General features: G+C 37.2%; 1 protein-coding gene across 22 annotated transcripts in view; it reads left to right on the top strand.

Annotated features, from left to right (window-relative positions):
- Positions 1-27,660, top strand: part of TRDN (triadin) — a 246,075-nt gene that overhangs the window by 63,042 nt on the left and 155,373 nt on the right. For 15 of the 22 annotated variants that reach the window (XM_054820908.1, XM_054820900.1, XM_054820901.1 and 12 more), the window contains 8 exons: positions 6,463-6,513; positions 8,411-8,473; positions 13,519-13,578; positions 16,331-16,390; positions 17,788-17,847; positions 20,443-20,502; positions 21,860-22,054; positions 26,797-26,856. In XM_054820908.1, the coding sequence (XP_054676883.1) occupies positions 6,463-6,513; positions 8,411-8,473; positions 13,519-13,578; positions 16,331-16,390; positions 17,788-17,847; positions 20,443-20,502; positions 21,860-22,054; positions 26,797-26,856 (609 nt within the window). The remainder of the gene's footprint in view (positions 1-6,462; positions 6,514-8,410; positions 8,474-13,518; positions 13,579-16,330; positions 16,391-17,787; positions 17,848-20,442; positions 20,503-21,859; positions 22,055-26,796; positions 26,857-27,660) is intronic. The other 7 variants (XM_054820910.1, XM_054820916.1, XM_054820915.1 and 4 more) reach the window with 1 other exon arrangement.

Genomic DNA, 27,660 nt, shown 5'->3' with positions numbered 1-27,660 from the left:
AAGAAGTAGTTTCCTATTTTGCTGAAAGACAACTTTGTACTGAAAGAGTTTGGGGGATTTAGTTTTTAAGCGACCCTTATAAATATACAAAAATGCCCAAACATATAAAATCAAAGGGGAAAGGTCAACTACACCAGTCAGTGATTTTGTGATAAAACTGTTTCAATAAGTACATAGTAATATAACGATACACTTTTACTCACCATTAATTGCTAAAGCTATTTTATTCTACAGCAAAAGGAGTGCTATTTCAGACATAGTAATATGGAAAAATATGTACATATTTAATTGTCTTTAACATAATGAGAAATGGAGGATTGGAATAAGTTCAGTTTAGATAGCTGGAGATCATGAAAGACTGGCTTATAATAAAATCGTGACACAGGCTGGGATGTTTTCCTGCTATGAAAATAACAGGCACACTGTTCCAAAAATGCCTTCCTTGCAATGTACCTCCTTCTCTGTATCATCTTGTAAAAATAAAAAGAAGATAAAACATCATCCTGGAAATACCCCTCAGCAAGATGATGAAGACGTCAGTAGGTCACCTTCAGTGAATTTCTATTATAGACCAGGGAAACTACAATAGTATGGAAACAATTGAATATCTCTTGAACTGGAATTTAATCTAATTTTTTTTGTCCTGTTCTGGCATTATAAAGAAGGCTTAACATATATCTGGAAGACCATGTTAAATCCCGGTATTCTTGGGGGAACATAAAACCTACTTGTTTGCCGTATGCTATTCAAGATAGGTAAATTGTTCAGAAATTTTTGAGGGTCATGTTCTCTGTATCTCTGACAGCTGTTTAGTGATGCCAAAGTATCAAATGGAGGGAATAAAGGCCACTGAGGTGAAGTAGATGAACTTTGCTGAATAGGTTTAGGACCAATCAACGTCACTTCACAGCGACATTTAGAGTATAGAACAATGTTGTTTTGGGTAAATATACACCAGAGCAGAGGATTTTCACCAAGAAGAGTGAGAAATGGTCTTCTGTGACCTCTGTCAAAAGTAGTCTTATACAGCAAATGAAAGAGATGCTGTATAATTCTGCAAAATATGAAAGAAAAAAGAAAAGAAAAAGGAAACCTTCATTCTCATTCTAAATTGCAGTTGTGATTTCCAAAGAGATGGATAAACAATTTTTAAACCATATTTAAGAGGCACCATAGCCTGGTATCTCACGCACACAAACCATTCAGAATTTTCATCAGTAAGAGGCTATTAATCTCCTGTCACATTTTCAAGAAAGATCTTAGATGCATGACTTCAGGAAAGGTTGTTCTGTACCCCAACCTGAAGTTGAATCCTCAGAACAGGGCAAGATCTAAGAAAATACTGGGGATAAGACTGTGCTACTAGCAAGCTAGAAGGAAAGTCACCTAAATTAGTCCTACGTGTCACTCAGACTTTCCAACACTGAATGTTGGTACTTAAAGCCTTCTGTTACACTGTCTTTGGTTCTTGGATATAGGCATAACACGGCAATTGAATTACCTAATTAAATATTTCCTGTTCTTTTTTTTTCATGTTTTTTTCCTGTTGCTTTTTTTTTTTCCCTCTAGAGTACAGCTACATGATGTATTAGTAGTTAGCTGGAAGTTGCCCTAATGCACAAATTCCTTTATTCTCCTCCTAGCCCCACAAGGATAACTGTCACCCTCACCAGCTGGTACTATCTAGATTAAAAATAGACATCAGCTGCACAACTGCAAATTTCTCCTGAGGATACCAGCAGCAAGAGAGTTGACTACAATTCTTCATACAGACAGCATCGAGAAACACATTAGAAATGACATCCCTCTCATCTTCTAAAGCTCTTAACACCACTCACTCTTGCCTTGCCCTCAGTATCTATTGCCACCAACTCTTCAGGATAATCAGCTGCCTGCTACCAATTAGTCTTGATAAACTAGCAGGGATATAGTCCCATTAAATTGCTGGCAACAGCTGTAAGGGTTTTGACTGCTCAAAATCAAATTATTAACCTCTGGTTCACCAGGACTCTGCATAGGACTCATTTTCCTGTTCACACTTAGACATTTATAAAGGGAAAGAATGTCAAAGCAGTAAAGGCATATATTGCTGTGTTACCTGTGACAGATTATGAAAAAGATGGCCAGCTGGTAAAATTTGCCTAGAAAGGACAATGTATTATCATTTCAAGAGAAATTCCATCTGTTCAATTATACCTTTAAAACAGTAGATACATTCCACCTACTTTCCATCTTCACTACAACATTTAAGTAGAAACGTGATGGCTTTAAGCATGAGGAGATAATATTCAATGTCAGGGATCAGAGTTAAATTCCCAGTTCTTTTGCTGATATTCTGGGTTACCCTGAGTAAAGCATTCTTGTGGGTTTAGATGGGGACAATAATCCCATTTTCTTCTCACTTTGGCTCTCATGTCATTGACATTTTTTATTTGGTTGGTTGGGGTTCTTTTAGGTACATTTCAGCTGCAAGATGGAAACTCAGCAGAGGATGGGGTCTAGGAGTTGTTTTAGCAATGCCAGGTTGTTACTCACCACTTCACCCCCAGTGAAGCAGGACGCAGGGCTGTGCTTTTCCACTAAGAGAAGAAATGTAGCCCAGTTAGTTTGAACTTCTGTGTTACAGAGATGGGATATTATATCATGTTAAAACTCCATGTGGAACCTAAAGCAACTCATGAAAGCTGAGGCCCATAGGTGCTATCACAATGCAATACAGTTAAAATAGCTAAGAATAATGCTATATATTTTATTATGTTAAACAAGGAGATAACAAAAAATCAAAATCAGAAACGTGAGAGCGGACGAAGAAGGGACCTCTGTTGCAGGAGCCAGGAGAATCTCCTCGTGCCCTGCCATGAGAGGCGATGCTCTTCAGTCACGCTGATGTAAACCTGCACAGCGCTGCACCGCTAGCTCACACAGGTTCAGGGCACTGTCATTTTTTTCCTCTTCCTCCCGCTCTGATCTTCCCAGAGCTGGGGCTTTATAGCACATACCCGGTGCCAGGCTGCTGTTAGACACTGTGAACTAGTGTTAATCAAAATTGGCTGGGCGAGGGGTGGGGGAAGCTAGCACCCAAACTGCATGTTCAGCGGGGATTTTCAGTAAAGCCACCTGCAATACTGATCCTCAGCTGATTGTGAGGGCCTGCTTTGGGTCAACAGCACATAAATATATCAGCCTGCTAAAAATACAGTCGAATATATCTTCTTTCAGCACCTTGAAATGGTCAGTGAGAAGACTACTAGCTTCCCTTCTTGGAGTTATTTAAAATAATCACCCTGCATGTTCTGTATATCTGCACAAGACCTGAGGTCTAGAGAAGTCGGTGTCAAACAGTATCCATATTTAAGGAAATAAAGTACTTATCCATTCAAAACCCAAGAAACGCAAGGGGAAAGATAATTTTTCATGTCTGCTTGATAACCGAAGAAAACAAACAATGAAATACAGCTTTTAAAATACATACTCCCTTACAATAATTTAATAAACCATGCTGTCATCTCATAAAGAATCGGAATGGTTGCCGTGGTGACAAAGATTATCCTTGCTGCTGCTCGATTCTGTCATTTTTCTAAACATGAATTCATAATATTTAGGATTTATTAACAATGTGTCACATTGATAGAGATAAATTACATGCTTTAAACTGGCCATTTAAGCCTTCTATGATATTATAGCCACTTTGTCAACTCAGCAATAAGATATGATGTGATTACTAGAAAATTAAAGCTATTTGTCATAAAAGATAAAGCAGAGGATATCAAAACTCTCAGAATAGAAAAAAAATCTCCAATAATCTAATGACTTTCCTTATTTTAAATATTTTGGAGTTGGCAAAGAGTGACTATTTTCTGCCTTGTAAATTGATGAAGATCAGCATATATTGAGACTAGATTTATTTGTGCTGGGAAAATTTAGGTTATAAGGTATCAGAATTTATGTGTTCCAGGCTGCATTTTTTTATGATGGCTCAAACTACAATGGGGAGCTTGTGAAGAGATCTTAGTGATGGCACATTTTGCAACATATGAAAACATATATACACACACTTATGTATTATGAAGATGCATTTGACACCAAGGAATTTGTGTAGGGGTTTTTTATGATGTGTGGTATCCTAATTGTAGCAGCAAGTTAGATGAGATTCTCAGTGCTGCTGTCTAGAATATTTTTCGCTGTACCTTACTGAAGTATTTGTGTCAAGAAATCTTCACTGCTGATACAATGTGAGGCTGATTTAGATGGCCAGCTGTACAGTCATTGCTCTGTATATATGTTGCAGTCAAACTAGCAATAGGAAATTCCCTAAAACCACAGTAATTTTAAAAACACTTTTTCTGAAATAACAAAGATTTATACTTATTTTTTCAAGAAGAGGAGGCCTATTTTCTGTAGCAACACGCATAATAGGTGGTGGGAACCCAGCAGAGTAGAAGCATCTTAAGGCAAGAAAGGAATATGTGTCCGTGTAGATGACTCTGCCGGAAGAATGTGATTTACCACTTAGTGGGCCATATTCATGTCCATGTGTAGAATGACCTCTTGAACTGGGCGAGATATGTCTCAGCTGTATGTTGCAATGCAGAGGAAGTAACAGCTTTCTTTAAATGCAATAAGTCAGGGTCTGGAGGCAGTCTGGAGCAGCGACATGGAGAACCGCTCAGATGTGCTCAGAATCAGGGACCAGTTCTCCAGCTGTTCTTGTCTTGCACCATTCTTACCACTTACGGTACCTAAACTAGTTTATGCATCCTTTTAAGCAGAACAGGTGGGAAGAGTGTGAAAATCCAGCAACTAGATTCTCTCAATTGATAAAAAAACATAAAAAATCCTCACATAGTTGCAAAAAAGAAAAATCATCCAGGCCCAGCTGAAATACAGTAAATCAATATGGCATGATTTCTTCCTAATCGCAACCTTTAGGGTTTATAGAACAATAAATGAACTACACACCCAGGCTGCAAAGAACAAGATGAAAACTGAATAGAAAGTCCTTTTAGCTTAATCACACCGTATAATTAGCATAGCTATTCTATCACACATAAATGGCTAACAGTGATACGTATTTTGGCCTTTGTTACCCTTTATCTCCATGAAATAATGTTCTCTCTATCTGAAGACATCATAGGCTCATGCCATGTAATAATGTTTCTTGCAAACCAGACACAATCATTATTTCAGATGTCAAATATTATCCAATAAAAACATTCTCTATTTATTTTCAAGGACCTATGCAAAGATCAGAGCCTTGGGAAGGGAAAATTACATTTCCTACTGTATCCCTTTGGCAATGTGTATCCTGTTACAACCTGAGCAAATAACTAAGGGTGTAAGTGGAAGATTCCAGCTCTCTTCAGTAGCCGTTAAAGTACCTCCTTAGAGTTGAGATGTAATATGCATAACTTTTTCTCTGTTGGATTAATTTTGAGGTCAGTGTTCTTGCTATGTAGACTATTCAGATCAAATCTAACCCTAAAATACAAGGAGGAACCTCCCGTAGAGTCCAATGAGATTCGCATGTGCTTTTGTCAAAGATGAATTTCAACCAGTATTTTATACCAGTTTCCTACTGCAGGAAATAAACGCGCAATACCATAAACCAGACACTCTGTACAAGTCTTAATGACTTTGTTGTGCACCTGTAATAAATGGCCTTTAAATTTCTACCACAGTATGCAAACAGTGCTATGCAAACTTGATTTAATTTTTCTGTTATCCTGGGTTTGGCACAATAAGATAAAAATCAGTTACAGAGGTATATAGTAGTAATTTAATATCAGTGTCACAGGTGAGGAATTTTGTTCGAAAGAGATGGCATAGCAAGGGTAGGTAAATACTGTACCGATTCCTCTTCTAACAAGGCAGTTCTCAGTGTGTTGGTATACAACATGATTAAAATGAGTCACTCTCCAAGACAACCATCCCTAATCTGGGAGCTTTTATCTCTGTAATTTGTATACTGCATTAAGTCTACCTTTTATTGTGTGTGTGTGCTCATACAAATTGAACATTTGAGCTTTACAAAATTTTATAAAATGTAGTAAAAAAAAACATTTTTCCTTCCAAAGGTAATTTGGTAAACATAAAGTACTAATCCTGATAAAAAACTCAAGATACATACACTAAAATGTCTAGTAAAAGCATGTTTTTTTCTGATTCATGACCAATACATGTTACTGTATAGCTGTTAGAGACCAACAAAACCCATTCTTGACTTTAAAAGTGGCTGTATTGCTCAATTACAAACAGAATAATTACTGTTATGATTTTTGTCCATATATATTGTGTATGTATATATAAAAAATTGAACTTTATTGTATGTAATTCTGAATATGCAGATGATAAAGTCATGGATCTGCTATAATATTTGTTATTTTTTATTGCAAGAATGCATCTGATATTTTCGTGTGTGAAAATTATTTTAATATTGATAGCTCTACATTGCATTGTTTTCAGAAATTCATAAAGAGAAACTGGAGAGACATGAAAAACGAACACCACCGAAGGGTAACTTTGTTTTTTGTCTGTTTACCTACATATATGTATGTAACCTACAGCATATTTGTTAACTACATACGTTACCACTGTTGTATTACGGAATCATTCAAAGATCAGTTGGCACAGACTGTAAACGATCAAAATTTCATGTATACCTTAGCATTAACAAATACTGTCACTTTACGTTTGTGTGGCTATATCATAAATGCACATTCATAAGATTTTCCTGCCCAAACTTATCCAGGAATCTTTTTTGTAGCAAAAGTGCAAGCAAGTAGAGTGCTGATGAACTTCCTCTGGTGCAAAAGGCATGAAGTGTGCTGGGCAAGGAAGAAAGCAAATTTATAGGCCAGTGGGTGCCATCCAAGTTAGGAAGTCGTAGTTAACAGTGAGCCAGGTGTGTACCAGAGATAAGAGAAACCTCCATTTTAAGAACCTACTCTTTTTCAGAGTGTTAAATCTCCTCTAACTGGCACTTTCCAAAAATCACAGAGGAACTGGTTTGGACTGGTTTACAGAGGTCATGTAAACAAAGAAGATTCCTGGGATATGTGCAGATTTTTTTGCCTAAGAAAGCCTCCTCTCTAAAGGTTTGGCCACATAAAATTTGATGAGCATCTCTCTGATACACCAGTGCTGTGCTTACTAATGGCCAGAGGAAGCAAGAAGGAAGCTTATTAAAAATAGTGTGTATATACATACACCTTCCTTCACACAACTGTATTCATTTTGTTATATATTCTTTATCTATTTTTATAGTATTTTACACCTCTAGTGCTAGCTTTCCAGTTCTGTGCTAATCAGGGTCATCTGGAGTGCCTAGAACTGCTTCCCAGTTACTTAATAAATCATGTATGAAAATGAATTTTTTAGGGTATCAGTGGGCTAGCCAGGCAATAATGAACTCAGATCCATTAGCAAGGGATCCCTGTTAAGGTCTTTTCAAGCACAGTACGCTACAAACACAAATGAAGTTGCAGCCTTGACCAAGAGAGCCTCATTTGTACCATTTCACCTATACAGAAGTGGATTGCTTTACATAGAAGAATACAATGATTACTGAGAAGTTATAAGATGCCAGGAAAAAAGCATTCATGTGTCATTAGTTAAGTGCCTTTATGCATATGCCTGATAGTGCAGTCTTTAATTATACAATTACTGAAGCACAGGACAAATATTTTTTTTTCTATTTTTCATTTTCATATTTAGTCCCAAAAGTGCATCTTGTACATAGGAGGAACAATTACAAGAAAACATTCTGTCTCGCCTCAAGCTACAGTATGATAAAGGCAGGAATCTTGAGGGAGTTTTACTGTTACCTTCCAAAGTACCTGCAGCATGTACAAATACAGTCTTTTATTGTTTTTAATAGGAAAAATCTAGAAGGAAAATGAATGTTTACAATAAAAGCAAACATTCCAAACAAATTTCAGTCCTCTACCCAAAAATATGAGGACGCTAGAGTTTTAAAAATAACATGAAGTATATTTTTGAGTAGTCAAACCCCCTGAATACAAGTCCAAAGATTTACAAAGGACTTCTATCCATAAGTCTCATTTTGAAAAGATTGTATCAAAATATCAGGAACAGATACAATGAATGGAAATCCCAGATGGAAGCAGCTGAATTTATAAGATTCTTACACTATTAATAGCTAGGCAAACTTGTGCCCTAAAATTTGCTTTTAATTAAATATTTTGATAAACTACTAGTAATAAAGTCCATTTCAATTATTGCACTTAGTTAATTTAAGCCTGAAAAGAAGAAATACTCCGAGAAATGATCCGACAAAGCATTTACTCATGCTTTGGAGCAGTGAAATTAAATTATTTCGTGATTATGTGTACACATAAACACAAATTCACTACAAAATAGGGTCTTTCCAATTTGGTGTTTGATGTTGCAGCACTTGCACAAGGGCCAACAGCACCCTGGACTGTACGAGCAGGAGCTCAGCCAGTCAGTGGAGGTAAGGGATTAATTTTTCCCTTGTACTCAGCTCTCATGAGACCACATCTAGATACTGCCTCCAGTTCTGGGCCTCCCAGTTCAGGAAAGCCCTGGGGCGAGTCCCGTGGGGGGGGCCACTGCAATGGTCCCGGTTGGGGGGGGAGAGGCTGAGGGATGGGGCTGGCGCAGCCTGGGGCAGCTGACCCGTGCGTCTGTCGCGTGGTGACGTACACAGACTACGCCAGAGTCTGCCGCTGCTGGAGGCTCTTGAAGAAGCACGTGTTATAATTGTTATTACTATTAATGAATAAGAGGTAACTACGCAATACTTGGGCAATGGGGAAGAACGATAATAAAATATATTGAAATAAAAGCAGATATAAGTATATAATTTCTGTCTAGTGGAAAGCCCAATGGCAATCCAAATGGACTGATAAGGTCATTTCTGATTTTTATGGAAAACTGATATTACCAGTGAAACAAATTGACCTGCATTTCTGCAAAATATCCCTTATTTCAACAGACATTGGGAAGGCATGGGAAAAGGTTGATCTACTGTGTGGCTTTTTCCAAATACACTTTGCTGATACGTTGCTGTTGGAGTGAGGGATGGAAGAAGATAATATGATGATGAAATGCTACCTCTGACAGCCATACACTGAATCACAGTGAATTTAGAACAGATACTCATGTGCCTCTGAATTAGCACCAGCCTCTCTGCTTTTTTGCAGAAAGTATCTCTGAAAGCAGCCTGAATTGACAAATAGATTCTAGGCTCTTCAAAACTATTTCATTTACTATGCTTAGCACATATCTGTCCCTCCTGCCTCTATTGACTTGTTAATAGGGCCATACTGATAATGCAAATATTAAACATCAGAGAATAAAGATGTCTGTATTTTAAAATATGGATAAATTATGAGATTATAAAGACAAATATAACGTATCCCCATAATTTAATTTGTAGCTGGGAGACAGGATAGTTGAGACAGCTAACTAGATAAATAGAGCTGGACCATACAAATCCACAGTATATTAGAAACCTAGATAATTCAACAAAGTTAGCAAGCTAAATGGCGTATTTGTGTTTAACACAGGGGCTGTCTACCCTGATTTCTGGAGGTATAACACAGATGTGCCTGGGTTAATGTTAAACTAGGTAACACGGTACAGATAGCAAAGTAGCTGTAGTGGCTCAGGCACAGCTATCAAGTTTTTATTTAGCTGCATCTCAGTTCAGAAGGATGTAACACTGACTGCTGCAGTTTAATTTTAAATTAAACTGCAATGTAACTCATGAGACATTGTCTCCCTCTTATATAGGCATTTACATTTGGTATTGGAGAGCTAAAATCCAACACAGGGTTAGGTGCGTGTCTGGTGCTGGTTGGGAAGATCTGGGCAAACTCAGAGGCAAGCCCCTTCCCCCATCACAGGTATTTGAGGTGGTTTATAATGAGTGCAGGTGCCTCTGCAGTTCATTAATTGCTTGGATTTTCTTAGATTATTGGTTTGGACCCAGAAGCCTGTGCCCCTCTCTGGATCAAGTCCTTTCCTTTTTTTTCTTTTTTTTTTTTTTCCTTTTTTTGAGTGTTTCTTCAAGACGAATTAAGTTATAGCCATACTAGCTTACTTTACTTCTGAATAAAAGCATGTACACAGAGATTGAATGCGCTCTGACTAATGCACTCTAACTTCATTGTATTAGTTCATTTATCTTAACTTTCCTGAGTGTTGCTCTGTAGACAAGCACTTAGTCAGTTAGCTGGAGCAAGCGATCTCTGCTACATGCTTATTGCACTCATCACCTTGCTTTATACTAAGCAGCAGACTTAAGACTTACTCAGCTGGAAACTATTTTTACTTCCCTTAGGTGTGGAATTAGTGTCTTCTTATTACATCTCTTCTTTTTTGCACTTGCTTTTTTTGGGGTGTGGAATGTCTCTGTCTCAAACACTTTAATGAAGAAAAACAAAATCACTTCCCTCTTCGCTATGTCTTCAACTTGATGCAAATCAAATACGCTATTAGATGATTGAAATTTGGAAAAATCTCTTACATATATGCTATGCTTCTTCTTTTAATTTTATGTGAAGTAGGTAGCAATACCCTTATATGATTAAGTTTGGAATATATTGTTAAATTACCTTAACATTTTCCATTATAAACCTCTAGTTGAGATCATTTATAAATTTACCACACTCCAGTCACTGAGGATGAAAATTTTCATGCTCATCTTTTTGCCTGAGGCTGAATTTTCATTCAAAGTCATATAAAAATATTTCAGCAATTTCCAAAATCTAGGTTAGTGAAAATTAGGTTGGGGTGTTATATTTTTTCCAATGCTAATAACAGTTCATTCTGAGCTTATGGGGTTTTTTGGTATTTGCAAGTCCAAGAAAATGTCTTTAAATTGTGGGAAAATTTTAGCTTATACAATTACAAAATGTGTCATAAAGTAAATAAAATGGTTGAATTAAAATTGAATGAGCAGTTTTAGTTGCAGCATTTTTCAGCTGAAGAATGCTTGACTTCACAGCCTTAAAAACATTTTCAAGTGCTTTCTCTTTGTTTTTTATATGCAAAAAAAAAAAAAATCTTATTAACTCTAGTTTGTTTCACAGAAATATGGCAGTATGGCCATCCTGGCTTATTTCTAAAACCTAATGCTTGCACCTAAGCATTGGGGGCTTGAAAAAGGGCATGTATTAAGTCCTTTACAAAGAAATAGATATCCAAGTGACTAAATCTGGAAAAGATCTGTAGACAGTGAAGTATTTTCTATGACAGAGCTTTTAGGACTACATGTAGAGCTGAAGTTGAAAACATTTCAGGGGGAGGAAACAGAGTTAATATGCACAAGAAAAATCATATTTAAGTTTGTCAGATCAAAAGCTTCAGTGGACTTTGGTGTCCCTGCTAGCACTGTGCTTGAAGAGTCAAAAATGGCCAGTCATCACAGCCCTGAAACATGAACCCTTTAATTTTTGGCAACACCTGCCCTTCCCGGATAAGGTTCTACCCAAAAGCCATAGCTGTGACAGTGTCCATAAGAGGTAATGGTAAACACTACAATCTGAGATTAGCGAGCTCTGAGGCTATGGGGATATCAACACACACGATAGAGCTCTTGAACTAACCAGAGATCATCCTCAGCCTATCATTGGGAAGAGAAAAATAGTTTATGCTTATGCCAGCCTGGTCTCTGCTTATCCACATTCCAGGCTTCCTGCCCAGTTACATCAAGTTACTTTTATTTCTCAAGAAGGAGCCATCTGATCCCTTCTCCATGTTTTTAGCTTGGAGTCCACACAAATGTTAATATTTACTTGCATTTTAGCCCTTTACACCATTTTGATTACAGGAAGGAACCTTAAATTAGATTTTTCTGTACACTTTGAGGTCTGCTGACACTCAGTTCAGTTAGTGTTGTTCAAGGCTTGTTTTTTTGGGGTGGTTTTGTTTTGTTTTGTTTTTTCCAAAGCATGAAATAGGGAAATGCTATGGAGAAACTAGAATAAATTAAAACAAACAAACAAACAAACCAACCAACCACCAAAAAAAAATCACAGCAGTCTCCCTTACACAAGTAAGATGTTCTGTGGCTAAAAAAAAGCTCTCTGATTGCCAGTCTGTTCTGCGTAGTTCAGCTATATTTTTTGGCATAGAGACCAGAAGGGCTTTTGTCTGATGTGCAGAAGCTCATGTTTCACTGCCATTGACCATCACAGAGCTATTGTTTGCAAAACTCTGCTATTGCCCTGTCCAAAACTGACAACACGCTGGCTCGAAGCATTTTGCACAGAGCTAGCACCTGCTAATACAAATGTAAGATGTAAAAGCATGCTACAGTTCCTGCAAAAATATTCAAAGTTCTACACGGTATAGGGAGAGAGGCTTACTATGAGATGTCCTAAAGCAATTGAATGAGTTACAGCCTGTAATTCATTCAATAATACATTGCTGGTGCTGCTGCGTTCTTCACAGCCTGTTTTTTTTAGTGTAAATTGGCTGTCCACATTCCTTAAATGCTTTGAAAAATCTCCCTTCAATCTCTTTCCACTGTGCTGCTATTGTTATCAACAATAATTTGCCTGTTATGACTGGAAATGTATTTGGATTATGCAAACACATGCAAGACATAATGAAATTACTGAATGCTTGGAATGATTTTTCTTAAAGACATGGACCTATTTTTTAATGAGGAAATATTTAACCCACAAAAAAATGCTTGCACCTCTGTGAAATGACATTTGCTGCAAAGCTGGTGAAATGAATGTGTGCAAAAACATTACTACGCTTGTGTATAAAGCTCACAGTTGTCTTCTAATTAAAGTTGTATTTTCTGTGGTTTACTTGATGACAGAAACTTGAATATTGCAAAGAAAATATTTTTTCACTGAAGTCGCAAATCTTTTAGTAGTAGAGGTTGGCAAGAAAACTTTTTGTCTATCTAAATCATTAGGATGTGGAAGACAACCATGTCCAAAAACATGGTCTGAAAGTTGGGTGGACAATAAAGTTCATAAGGATTCATGTTTGCCTGCTTCTAGCAGGACGTGTAGTTGGTTGTGTTTGGAACAGCTGCTGATTAAAAGAGATGTTTTCATGTTAATCCATCCCGTGGCTGAAGTAACAGCTAAAAATAAAGAAAAAAGAACATGGAAAGCAATATGCTAGCTGGTTTTTTGTTAAGAATAGAAAGCAATGCTGTCAAGGACTGAAATTTCCTCTGTCAGAAATCTTAGAGTCTGAGTGTGTGTAATGGGACCAAAAGAGATCCCACAGATTAGATTTAGGTTGCTGAATAATCACTTATTTTGCAAAAATAGTCTAACATCTGAAGACTTGTTCAAGAAAAAATATTTCTCTTGGACTTGGAATTAAATATTGACATTAAGAAGGTCTATACATCATCTAGTACCTGTCACTCAGAGCTGAAATCCATTATTTGATTTTACAAATATTTTTCCTTGATAACTTTAGTGAAATAATAAGTGTACATAATATCTCCAGATTAAAGATTTACTGTGTTTTGGTTTTGTTTTTCTTTATTATTTCTAGTAATTCACAGAGACAAACCTGAAAAACAAGAAAAAATTGAGAGGAAGGAACCTCTAAAGTGTATGTATTCAGCATGTGATTTTCTTTGTCTTTTTACTAGTGGTTCAAAACAGTCTAATCTATTGACTCTTAGACCTTCTTGTAAATCCCAACTATGTTTAAGGATGGAGGAGGTGTTGTGAAAGCCAGCTGGGAGGACAATGAGGATTTTAAAAGTATTTTGAATTCATCACTGTGCAGAAAGGCTAAAATTATATTCAGAGATTAATGAATAAGTTTTTACTGTATTATTAACTTATGTAAAAGTTGCCCAGAGCATAAATAGGTGCCTTTTTTATTCTTCTTCAATAAATTCAACCACAATATTTGTCTTTGGGAATACCTCTGAGCAAAATGTAATGAGCAAATTATAACATACAGGGCATGGTCCCTGGAGGCATTCCGCTTCAGAGACCTGCCTTAGAAAAGAAATTTCCCCAGACTTATTTCAGAAACGTTGGGGAGAGTGTGTTAGAGAGGATTTACTAATTTGCTGTTGGTGTATGCCAACAACAAATTACAGATCCACCTGTTGCAGGAGTGAGAATCAGGATACTGCTTCCTCTCCACCCACGACTCATGAGTTAGCTCTGGGCTCTAAGAGCCACCATCTTGTTTGACTCATGTGAGGGATTTTTTGGCAAACTGGAATTTTGTTGGAACATACCTACTTGTCAAAACACTTTAAGCCTTCTGAGAACATGTCATTTACATAAAAATGTGATTAATGAAGTCTCAGGCTGGAGGAAGAAACCCATTCTGGAAGAGCAAATAGGCCAATGGTCATAATAAATCACCCAAGAAAGAGAAGACCCAATATCCAGCCACGGCTGATTTATTTCAGACCAAGGACATGAGTCTCACAACCCAAGTGAACGTGCACCTTCCTGAAATCTGTGCTTGATTAGGCCTTTCTAATGGTCTCTGATTGCAGCTTTTCCATTTGATATAAATAATTCAAAATACATTGAGTTAGCAAGACTGACTCTAGAAGTTAATGGCAGGCACATAAGTTCAGGTTTCTGTTAGAATGAATATTTATTAATAGAAAATGGAATCGTGGTTAGAAAAGAATTTTTTTCTGAGATTTTGAAAAATGACAGAGCAAAGACTAGAATGTCCCATATTAAAACATAAATGTGTCATTAAGATGTCTCCTTATACTGGATTAGTATATTCTCTGAGTATTTCCAACTGTTATTTTGTGGAAAACTCAGGAAACTCTTCAATTTAATTTGATAGAAGAACAATATTTAATGTTTTTAAAAGTTTTTTAGAACAGGAAAAATGGCCCCAGCCAATCTCAGATAACAAATGAAGAAGAATAAGAATTATTTTACTGCCTTAACTTGTCATAACTCCTACTAATAATCTATCTACCTAACTGTATTTTATCTAATAGTTAATGTATTAGGGTTTTTTAGTGAAGTATTGCTACAATTGCAACTAAAACACTACTGCATATAGAGATTCTCTGTATTCGCAGTACTAAGAAATATTGCTTTCGGACTGTACATTATATTTTAAAACTATGACTATGGATATGTGTGATGACCTATTTCATTGTAGTGCGACTGGGAGACTCTAAAGTTTCACTGCAGCCCTGTATTTTAACTGCTTATTTTCTACTTTAAATACATTCCCTTTTTGAGATTTAGATAATGGAGAGAGTAAATAACATCTTATTCTAATTTCTAATCAACTTCTGTGATGAAGCTTAGGAAAGTTAGCTAATGACACAGAGAATTATTAGAAGTGTCTCAGTCACTTTGAAGTGACTCAGTCAGCTATGTTAGGAACTCATTCTCACGTATTTCATCACAATATTGCTAAAAAAATGTGAGAGTCTGAATATCCCCTACCCTTCTTCTCTTGCTTCCAGTTAGATATGAAATTCATTGGACTGTAAAAGAACTTATTTTCTAATGTTTGACAAAGGGAGTTTTACTATACTGGGATGAAATCTCCACAGGAGTTGGAGTTAAAGCTAGCTTGCAGTTTCACAGCTGATTTTTCTAAAGTGCTCTAAAATACACATGCTTATTTCCCATTGTCTGGAAAATTATTGTGTAAAATCCTTAGAAAAGTGAGTGGAAAATGTTATGTGAATGAGTGGATAGCATAATACAGTTCCCACTGTCATAGTGTTAGTTTTTCCTTTGCACATACTGGGCATCTAATTATGGCTCTGAGATCATCATTGCCAGGGACTGATCTCAGCTAGTGTCCATTACTAGCTATCTGTATCCATTACCAGCTACCCGTATCCATTACTGGTTATCCATTTCAAGCCAGCTGGCAAGTGACAGATGTGTCATTTGTGCATGTGATGCTCTTATGCTCCAGGACTGATTCCAGGGTTTTTACAAGCCTCTGCCTGACAGACTATGGGGTGGCCCAGGCGACGTCCTCTTTCTAGTGCAGGCAGCAGCATTTACTGTGAGCTCTGCCTTAGTCCTTACGGTTTTCTGAAAACCTCTCTTGAAAAATGGGCAGACAATTGCAAGCAATGGAGTTACTGCAGTAAACAGCTGAGGCGTGTTACCATGGCTTGGATGGTAAGCAGTAACTTCTTTGCCAGAGTTGTCTCCTCCCACCCATGTGATATGAAGTATGCTGTGCAGGTATGCACAGGATAGTGCAGGAGTAACTCACAGTTTGCCATTTTGTCTCCTAAGACTTATCTTGGTAGAATTTTTTCTGATTCTTAAGTTTTTCCAGTTTTTTTTATATATATATATATATATATATGAACAAATTTCTTCTTTCCTAGTGACACATAAAGACAAACCAGAAAGACAAGAAAAACCTGAAAAAAAGGAAAGGCATGCAGGTAATGATTTAATGTCAGAACTTATTTTACATTTTTAGGTACCCCAGAACTAGTCGTCTACTCAATTTCCATTTATGTATCCCCTTGATTGGAAAAAGTGTTATAGAACTTTATGAATAAAAATCATGACATCATATAAAGGTTTGCAGACGTACAGAGTAGCATTTTGTATTCCTTCTGCATGTTTGTTGTTTTGTTGCGGTTTTCTGAGGAAGGGAGATAATATATGTTATACTCTGGATTAGTATTTTCTCTGAGTATTTCCAACACTCAAAGTAAGTATGGTAGCTGAGAGAATATGGTCATTCAGGAAAAACACCTGACAACCTGTAAACAAAGGTAATGAGGCAGGCCATGTGAAAAAAAAATGTTTTAAATGCAATACTGAGTAGTGCTTTTGTATAGGCATTGCACAGGGCAGGACTAATTCTTTATTTAAGTAGTTACTTGCAATAAATAGGTATCCAGCACTGCTTTATCTTCCACAATTCTTACTTTCTTTTGAAACACCAAAACAAGGCTGGAGAGTACATAGCAATGCTTTTGCATACATTTTTGTGTTCTTACTGTAAATTCATATGTCAGAGTCAAAAAGGCAGCTGAGTGTTTTCACATGCTGGTCCCTGTAGGGTCCCTTAGGGGACATGAACACATATAAATATCAGTTCTGCACACCCACGGACAAGTTACTGCGAAAACATTAATCACAAAAAATTAACAAATCAGAGCCCACATAGGAGAATATTCCAGACTACCCACCACTCAGTGACTATTTCGGAACTCAGGTGTATTCTGAAACCTGAGCCAGAAATCTAGTCACTATAGTGTACTTTATTTCAATTTGTAAAGTGGAAATTAAAAGCAAACAAAAAGCCCCAAAGAGCATTAGTTATAATGCCATTGCAATTAGATTTGTAATTAATTATAGTGTTTAATCATTCATAGCTGGAAAAACTGTTAGTTGTTATGCGGAGTTCAGAAAATCCTTCAGAAATGAACCAAAGTAATAAACAAGAAAGATCAAAAATAACAATAAACCAAAATAAACCAATAAATGACAGTATAAACAAAACAAACAAAATGAACCAGTAAACAACATAAATAAGCATGACTCTTCTTGACGAACTTCTTTCATGCGATTACAGTTGTGCCAGAAAGGCCATTCCTCCCCCAGCTGAGGGCAGAGACCTCAGGGATGGTAGATGAGGTTTTGAAAGTTCAAATCACATGTTTTGGCATCAACAGCAGACAGCAGCAGCTGAATCAATCTTTCTGGTTCTTTGCAAGAATAGCCATGGTGCCCAGCTGTGTTTCTTCTCCTTTTTTTCTCCTTTTTCTCACTTAAAATGCAACATTTCTCTTTTTTAATAACCATTAATGTTGTTATTTACTTCTAGCTACTCACAAAGAGAAACCTGAAAAGCCAGAAAAACATGAAAAGAAATCACCTCCTAAAGGTAACACAGATTAGTATTAGATGTTGTACAGTTTTAGATTTTAAGTGCTTACATAGTTTGGGAGAGTGTGAAGATGTGTATTTAAAGTATAAAGCTCTTCTAGTCCCCGCTGTACATTTTTTGGCTACTCGCACTTTTGCTTGAGCAGGTCTTGATCAGCCCCTGAGTGAGATCTTGCTGAGCACATATTTCTTGCTTAGTTCTCTTGTTTTGATGCACAGAGGTAATTATAAATCATTCTTATGCAGCTAAAGAAATAAGCCTATGACTGTTATATTTGCATTCCTTGATGTCTTTTTGTCCACAATGGGATTCAGTAATTTGCCTGCAAAGAAGGCTTTCTCTTGTGTATCGGTTTTCAATCTGGTGCAGACCTAATGCGAGAGTGTTTACTAACTCTCAGTCTGGGTCTTCTGTCATAACCAAAAATAGATTTTAATTTTCTTGCCTTTATTTTTTTTGCAATAATATGTTCATTTCAGTACATTATTTGTACTTTCTTCCATGGCCGAAGTGTCTGTGGTTAAGATTTACTTATCCACTAATTATCATATATATTCTGAAGCAATATCATGTATGAGAGATGATTTTTGGTATTCTTCTGACTGATAATTCCATTTTTAGCCATGACTTGGGCAGGGGGATTTAAAAATCCAATCAGCTTGCCCTGTTATGCTATTTTTAAAGACTAACATTTATTATTGCTTGGCATTTGAATGGTTTTGCTCTGAAGTTTTCCTTTTTTTTTTTTTTTACATGCATTGCTTTTTGAAATCCAGATATTTCTATAATGAAGTTAGGTTGGTCTCAGCCTTTGTCTCTTCTTACTTTTACTCAGTCAACTCTCAAAAAAAAAAAAAGCCCTATGCAATGTATTTTAATATCAGTCTGTTATGGCATTCAGATTAATCTGATGATGATGGGACACAGGAATTAATTAGGTTTAATTTGAATCTGTTCAGACAATATAGATTCAAATGTACAAATCAGTTTTTATTGGACTTGACCTTACTCTAAGGAGAAATGTAAAACAGGAAGTAGGAGTGAAAAAAGAGAAAAAGTGGAATGAAGACTTCAAGCCCTAAAAGACTTTGAAAGGCAGCCATTGTCCAGTCTCTCTTTAAAAGGGATATTTGGTCATTTTTCCTACTTTCAGTGTATAACTGTTTTTTTTAATAAAGTGGAATCACACTAAAGTAATCCAGAGAAAATAAATGCCCACGGTGTCTGTGTAGATTTGAAAAGCAAACAACTTCCAAGAATCACTGAGATATTCCTAATGAGCAGCCAGCCTGTTTACCCATTTATCTTCTGCTAGCTAACCAAATAATCACTTAGAACTTTAATGTGTTTAATAGCAGCCACGACTCCAGTCACTGGCTGGAAAATTTTATGAAGAATTTGGCCACTTTGTAGCTAGGGAAATTTGCTGCTATGATATGACATATGGACATGCTACCCTTTCTTGAAGAGTTCCCATGCGGTGTGAGTCCCTACGGGTGGACCCAGTGCAGTAGGGCACTCGTTGCCTTCTGCGCTTCCTAAGGCACATTTCTGCCGGCAGTGTGCTGAGCTATCCATTGCCGGGCTCGCCTTCTTTTTCTCTGGGGTCTGTTCTAGACTAGATCAGCTACCAGCAGTGCTGAGGGGCCATTTCAGCCACTTGCAGTCCCTAGGAAATGAGGATGCTCAGGTCCAGGCTAACTTCAGGGAACAGGCATACTGAAAATCAGGTGGCTACTTCCCCCACAGTCAGGAGCTTTCCTCTACGCTCAATGAAAAGACATAGGGTACTTCTTAAGCTCCTGTTAAAGGCTCCAGAAAGCTTCAGTGATATGAATGCTATTTAGACACGTCATCTAAGAAACAGCTATCTTAAAAAAAAAAAAAAAAAAAAAAGAAAAAGAAAAAAGTCTACATATCAATCATGGCTCATACAGGCAGCAATTGCACTCTGGAATTCAGTTAGAGAGAATGTTGCTATTATGTAGTTATCACTTGAAAGAAGTGTAATTAACTCTCAAGGCTGTTTTGTTTCGGCAGTATGTCTGGATGGCAACCAAGAGAGGAAAGATAGAAGTCTCTGCATAAAATTTGGATAGCCTTTCTGGGACATAGCAATGTGTGTGTTTACACAGCGTATCCTGTGCAGACATGAACTCACTCAAGCTGGGCTCCAAAGTGAGCATCAGGCTTGTGGCTGTGTTCGTAGGACAGTGAGCCCAAGCTAAGAAAAACCCTTTCCTGTAAGACGAATGTAGTCGCATGACTTCCTGCTGGCTGGAGCACGAGATCAAGCCCATGTCTGTTCAGAGCTTGAGCAGAGCAAGTTTGTGTCATCTGGAATATGCAATATAAACATTCCCTACAAAGCTTCAGATCTGTGTGACTGCCTTGTCTTAGGTGAGTCTCAACAGATATTTTGAAGCTTTTTAACCCAGTGCGTGAACCTGAGAAAAAGCAGCAAGTTTTTTGCAAACTGAAAAACAGGAGTCATGAAGAAATGTGAAACTTCCAGGGATGTTACTGTGGTTTAGCAATATTTTCTCATTCTTTGTCATTTTTTTCCTAATATGCAATTGTACTCATTTCTAGTAATTCAAAAAGAGAAACCTGAAAGGCATGAAAAAGCTGAAAAGAAACCTCCTCCCAAAGGTAAATATTTATTTATTTATATGACATTTTTTACCAGAATTTACATTAAAATTCATAAACTTTATTTTATTGGAGCAGAGAATATAATGCATATGAAAAATCAACCATATGACACTATAATGAAATTAAAATCAAATTCAAATTAAGATATCTTTAGAACATCCAGGGATTAGTTCTATGCAGCATCCCTTTTAAAATATGTTGAAATTTCAAAGACGAAAATTTAAGGTATGAACCACCATTTCCCTGAAAAAGAAGTAAGCCTATCTTTGAGTGATCTGACATGCACATTTCCACTATAACTAGTTAAGGAAAGTCTTTCTTCACAAGCAAGCAATATATTTGGTCATGCCATGACTTTGTTTGAAAGTAGGAATTGTCCCTTATAAAAATATCTGTATTCTGGTTTAGAATAGGTAGAGCTATTCAGTTTACATATTGCTAAAATCAGTCTAGTCATCTGAGTGGCTCAATAGAAATAGAAGTCCAGAGTCTTACAGAAGACATGGATCTTGCAGCATTCAAGTTTTGCCTCAGGGATGGAGACCTTCAGAGCTATGAAGAAACACAGAAGTGTGAACATCCCACTAAACAGATTAGTTCAAACCATATTTGGTGGCACTGTAATCTACTGTTAGATTTTCCGCTGAAGTGAACTAGAAATACACATGTTGTCAGCACCCATGTCTCAGATGAGAAACAGCTGCTGATTTATACGAGCAGAAGGAATACTCTTGGTCTCACCACCCTCTGTGTGACTTCAGCTACTGATATTTACAAATCACTAATTCTGCTTGGAAGCCTTCTCACTCTGCTGCAGGGCATGTCACGAAATGGCCTGTCTCAGACTAGTCTTTCAGCCCAGGGAATTGATGTAGGGGGAGACTCAAGAACTCAAGACTTTTGGGGCAGAGACCTAGAATCAGTGCATAAAAAGGACCCTTACAAATAGCCACACTTGAAATCAGTGTAGCTTACAACAGAGCTTAGCTCTGATCTCTGAAGTCTGAAGTTACTCAGATTTAGCCTGGAAGTACCTTCCATATTTGTTTGCTTCATGACCAACATTTCTCTCCATAGTTCATACCATAAAAGCTAACATATTACCATTTCAAATATTGAGTATTATTTGCCATAGCCTACTGTCCTTAGTATCAGCCAAACACTTGGTACAGGACTGAAGACAAAACATGCTTGCATCTTATATTTCTGTCTAAGTCTGTCTGGTTTTGGGGAATTATAGCTTTCATCAGCTCTGAGCAAGGGTGTTAATGATGAAGAAATACTCATTAGTAATAGCAGAAGACAAAATAAATGGTATTGAGTATTATTCTTTATTTTTCTTTATTACCTGCAGAGGAGAAGAAAGTAAAGAGCACTAAAGCAGAAGCAAAAGTTAAAAAGGAAGTGAAGGATGGAAAAGGAGAAGCAAAGATGACTGGGAAGCTCAAGCAGGCAGAGACTAAAACAACAGAAGTTGGGCTAATAAAGGCCAAACCGAAAGTTAAGGAGGAGAAAGCTCTTCAGACTGTAACTAAATCGGAAAAGAAAGGTAAACAAAACCAGGAGGAAACAGATGAAGATCTTAAAAAGGTAGTAGGGAAGAAGCAGAAAGAATGGAGTTAAAGCTGGCAAGGACCAAAGTCCACACATGAAAAAGAAAAGTGCAGTAGAAATAAATTCCAGATGAATCTCAGACTGCTAGAAGGAGCCTATCAAGAATAAAATAAGTTTAATCTAAATAATCAGAATATTCTTTTTGTCATGGCTAAAGATTCATTTTAGTTTAAATTACTCTTTACCAAGGACCAATTTCTCTTCAGATAGGCCTGAGTCTTCATGGATTTGCTCAGTAGACTATTACAATGTAGTGTATTGCTAGTAAAGTTATTTTGGAAAATATAGACTGTCCAGTGATCTGTTGGGAATTATGTTTTGTTTCTACATCTGCATACGTCCTCAGCAACAATAAGGAAAGTAGCAGCAGAGGAAAGGGAATGTAATAATTTGTATTACATCAGATTATTATAACATGTTGTCAGGTATTGTATGAAGCAATGATACTCTTACCCGATGTAATTTGATGTGTTCAGCTTCCAAATTTCTCCTAAAAAGGAAAGAAATGCCATTACCCCAATGAAAGGAAGAAATTAAGAGCTAAAACAGAGAATCGACATGCATCAGCACTAAACGGAGCTGCTAATTACATGCTCCTCTTTGTCAGAGCCAGCCTGGGTTCTTCCACTCCCGAGTTGCACTGACTGGTTCCCTGATTTCCCTGAGGCTATGCCACGGCGTTAGGTACAATTTTGTAGGAAGGAAGGCGGCCGGACCTGCCCTCTGTACAAATTGCCACACTGCAGGCACAGGATTATTCTGACATTAATAGAGGCAGCTCAGCGTTGCGTGGCGCACCTATCTGATCCTTTCGGCTGATAATCACGGATAAATCGTCATGCCTGAGCATCAAAGCAGCCAGCCCTGCCTGGATATCTGAATCTGCCCAGGCAGATTCTCTCAGAATTTCATAGTCATCAGCACTGGATCCCTTAAAAGTTGCCTAAATTATATGTTCCTAGAAATATGACAGATTTGGAGACTTAGCCTCCTTTCTGATATACAAGGTGTGCTGAAACAACTGGCTTTTTTTTAACTTTTATTTGTATTCTAGTTAATTTTGGGTTTTACTTGAAACACTGGAGTCTTTGAGGCATAAAATCAAAGCAGCATCTTTCATGCTGATTGCTGTGACCAAGGGGAAAGTTCAGCAAATGTTTGAGCTCCTCTTGGGAGGTGCAAATGTCTTTCAGTTTTTGTTTGCTCTGACAAAGTTTCAGTGCACAGTGGGATCCACTCCATACTGTTTGGGATAAGGCTCTCAAAGGCAATGGTGTGCAGATGAGGCACTTTACTCCCTGACAGCAAAATATTTTAAGTAAGTAGGGGTCAAAGATTACAGAGAGCAATAGAGAGTGGTGGTGGCTTTTCATTTGTTTGGGGCGGGAGGTTGTGGGGTTTTTTCCTCCCTTTAACTGATAAATATTAGCAAAATGATCCATCTTAACATCAAATATTAACAGAACACTTTGTAAGTCTGCTTTAGAGCGTGACCCCAGTGACTGTGCGCTGAACCGTGGCAGGTGAAAGTTGGAATGAGCAGCTGGAGTGGAGGCAGGAAAGAGCCTCTTAAACCGCCCTTATCACTGCAGATAGGGCTACACACGTTTAGTGAAAGCTGCTTTTTCTACTTTCGTCCTTCTTTTTTCCACCATAAGCAGTTGCTGCCCAGCTGGATACTCTCAGAAAATTCAGTTCTGTATTTCAGTCCCACTGTGACCCAAGGCGAACATAATTTTGAAGTCAATATGGTTTTGCCAAGATCTCCTGATCCTGCAATCCTTACTTCTCCTTGCTCAAGGGAATAGTTCTGCCAGCTTTTCTACAGCAATGTAAAATATATAACAGTCATTACAGAAGGTTTGTTATGATGTTCCTGCTGTTGCATCATTCCTTACTCAAAATTAAAAAAGATAGGTCATCTCCTAGGGTAAATCAGATGACATACAATGACAGAAATAACTATGACAGTTTTTATCAATAAGCATCTAGTCTCAAAAATTGACATGATTTATTAGTACTCAGATGAATATCTGTGCCACTATTACAGAGTTATAAGGTCAAAACTATAGTGTGAAATTTTCTTTTTAACAGGAGAGTTTAAATTAAAATGAGTTTTTAGCCATGAAGAGACATTTGGAAAATTATATTCATTTAAAATTCCTTAGGTTTCAATCTTTGCTGATTGGCAGAATTCCCATGAACTTCAATGGGATGTCACTGTGCACCTTATTATTTCATATACAGTAGAATTGCTATTTTTCTTATTTGAAGTTTAACATTCTACCTTCAGATTTTTTTATTGGGGGGTTGAATTACTAAAGAAATCTTATGAGAAGCTTAATACAAAATCTTTCTTCTCAGGTACAACCAAGATTAAAGCTTTTTTTTAAAAAAAGTTTATTCAAATTACATTTCCACAAAAAAACCCCCACCAACCAAACAAATAAAAACAAACAAACACCCAAAAACCCCAAACCCCAAAAAACCCACAGTCTATTTTAAGCCTGGTCTATGTCACTATGTTTGAAATATGGTTTATTTTAATATCAATGAAATGGTGTGAGCTGCTAAGCCCTCAGGCTATGTCTAGATCAGAACCTAAACTGAACCCTCATAGGGTTGTGCTCTGTCCTGTGATTGTCCATACAGCTTGTGTCCCCTGGCATCGTTCTGTCCTGTGCCAGAGTCCGTACAACGCCCCAAAACAATCCAGAGGCTCTTCCCAATGGGCAGTCTGGATGAAGGCAACTTGTTTTGTCAAAAGAGGGGTAGGGAAAACTCAGCTATGTGGGCAAAAGCTGTGCCCTGCCATTTGCTTTCTGGGCTAAAGAATTGGCATTTCTCCATTTTAATTATTAATACAAACTGACTCACTGAGGCCCTATTTGCAAGTGAGTTGAAGTCAGTGCAAACACTTTGCTGACTTCAGTGGCTTTAAATGGGCTTACTGAGAGTACGGATTTGTACATACTTGTTTTCTCACACATATGCTGCTACTTTTTTCAGAAAATTAGCACATAGACTTGGGGCAGATATTGCAGCCAAATTCCTTAGATTCCTTAAGGATAGAATCCAAAGCTGGAGACAGCCAGAATGATAAATTTGAATTCCTAAATATGAAAGTAGAAACTATTCTGAATAGCCATTAAAGGTTTTAAAAGCAGTGTTTATAGACACAACCCTGTGTACGTCCTGAAAGGTTTGCCTCAGGTTCTACAATACTGACTAGTATTACCCTCGCCATCTCAGTAACAGGAAATAGCTGCATGGGCTCCTGTCGACTATTAGAAACAATTGGCTATTTGCTGAGCTTGTAAACCCTTTCCTAATTTCTACAATTGCATCAGAAACCATGACTTGAAAGCTGCAGTTTTCAGCCCAAGGACTTGTATGGCAGTCAACATAACAGAGCAGCAATCACAAAAATGCCTCGGCATCAACTAATACCGATGCTCCAGTGAACTACGTAAGAGAGCAAATGATTTAATGAGTGTTAGATACTTGGGAACATCATTTTGCATTTAAATATAACAGTTACGCCATTTTTAAAATTTTAAATATTCCAAAGTCTGCATAATTTTGCTTTGAAGTTGGCAAAGAGAAAGTAAGCGACTTTGTAGGTAAGTAGGGGAGAGATGCAACAGGAGGTGCAAAGACAAGGAGATGTAATTTCTGTAGCTCTAGGAACTCTCAAGGAGAGTTGGGAACTAATGTAGCTAACCAAATATGGCATTTAGTCATCAACATTAGCTTTCAAGTTAATGGCTTTTAGAGTCCAGTGGGGCAACATGCTTTCTTCTGGCCAACTGGAGAATCCAGCAATAATGTTGCAATTCTTTTGCACTCAGTTACAACCGGTAACTTTTCTTCACCATTCTTAATGTTAGAAATTTTTATTATGGTCTTCAGCTCTGCTTATGTATAGGAGAAATCAATAGACAATGAACATTTCTGAAATCAGAGTTCATTTAGATTCAGAATCCTTAATTTCTGAACAGCATAGTTTTAATATATATATATATAAACCCAGATTTAATATATACATATATATATATTTGCAAAGATTAGTGTTTGGAAAATAATTCTGTAGTGAAATGATAAAATTCTGTGGAAAATCTCATTGCCGCAGAGGTGTAAGTACACAGAGTTCTCTTTATATTCCCATTCACTAAATGTACATATTGATTATACTGTTAAAACCATATTAACAAAATATTACAATATAAAATTCTATTGACTTTTTCTATCACCTGGCTGCAACTATTTGAAATGGACCTTGAAGGATAAGAAAAAGTCTTTGGGACCTGTGGCCAGGGTCAGCAGTTTGCACCGTGGGGGGGGGGGGGGGGGGTCAGGACACACGCCAAACCCTAGGCTGCGCACTGCTGACCTGGGGCACACACTGCACCCTGCCAGTCCAGAAGAAGAGCTGGTTGCTCTGCGGCACTGGTGGCTCTGAAGGTCTTGGCTGGGAGGCTTGAATTTTATCTGGACAATAAATTGTCTCTTTCTGAACATCTGAATTACTTGAAGGCCAGGAAAAAAACCCTAAACTTATAAGACTATACCTGAAATGTGTCTTGACACTGCCAAGCTTTATCTTCACTGTTAAATAGAAGCAACATTTTAAATCTACTTTTTTCATTACTCTTTTTTTCCTTTTTGCTCTGTTAGATCAATATGCATTCTGTCGCTATGTGATTGACATGTTTGCGCAAGGGGATTTTTATCCAGGTACTTTCCTACATCATTGAACTCTGTTTTAATATTCTTCTGTTTCCCTGAGAGTTTCTGCTCCTTTATGTATTAAAAGTGTGGTTTGTATTGTTGAAAGGTCTCACAATTGCAACAAAGAGTGTGCAAATAGTTTTAATAAAGCATAAGAGCTAATGGCTGTATTATTAAAGCTTTTAATTTACTGTCTACAATGCATGAATTAAAATTAAGGTTATGTTAAAAGTAGAGTCAATGGAAGGCTATAGAAATTGCTAAAATTTTCCATGCTTTTTTTGGCTGAGATGCAAGAGGAAAGAGCTTATCGTTAATAGCTTATTGGTTTTTTTCCCCACAAATAGAAAGCTTTAACCCCAGAATGCTTCAAAAATAGAACTGCCATTGTTAGTTTTAGTATATAAAATCTTAGCTGATCCATCACTTCTGTGCTTTAGTTTCTCATTTCCCACATCTCCATGCTCGTATGTTGTACCGCAGACACTTAATTTTTAGCCAAAAAATGAAGCTAGAGCTACTGATGATGACTGAGCATCGTCTTATAATATTAATTCAATCTACCCCGACCTTATTTAATGGACACTCTTCCTTCTGAAATCCAGTGCAAAAGGACATACGATAGAGGGGACATAATCTTAGGAAGGATAAGCAACAGTAGTATGAAGAGAGTCAAGGCTAGAATATTAAGGACACACTAAAGCTTTGTTTAGTCAGTTGTTTGCTCGAGAAGCTCTCCACTGGTACTTCTCTGAATTGGATGTGTTTTCTTATCTCTACCTTGTGGCTTAGGTCCGCTCTTGACATGCC

Source organism: Grus americana, chromosome 3, assembly GCF_028858705.1.
Source record: "Grus americana isolate bGruAme1 chromosome 3, bGruAme1.mat, whole genome shotgun sequence".
NCBI lineage: Eukaryota > Metazoa > Chordata > Aves > Gruiformes > Gruidae > Grus > Grus americana.
Note: the sequence above shows the minus strand (reverse complement) of the source record. Positions and strands in the feature narration are given on the sequence as shown.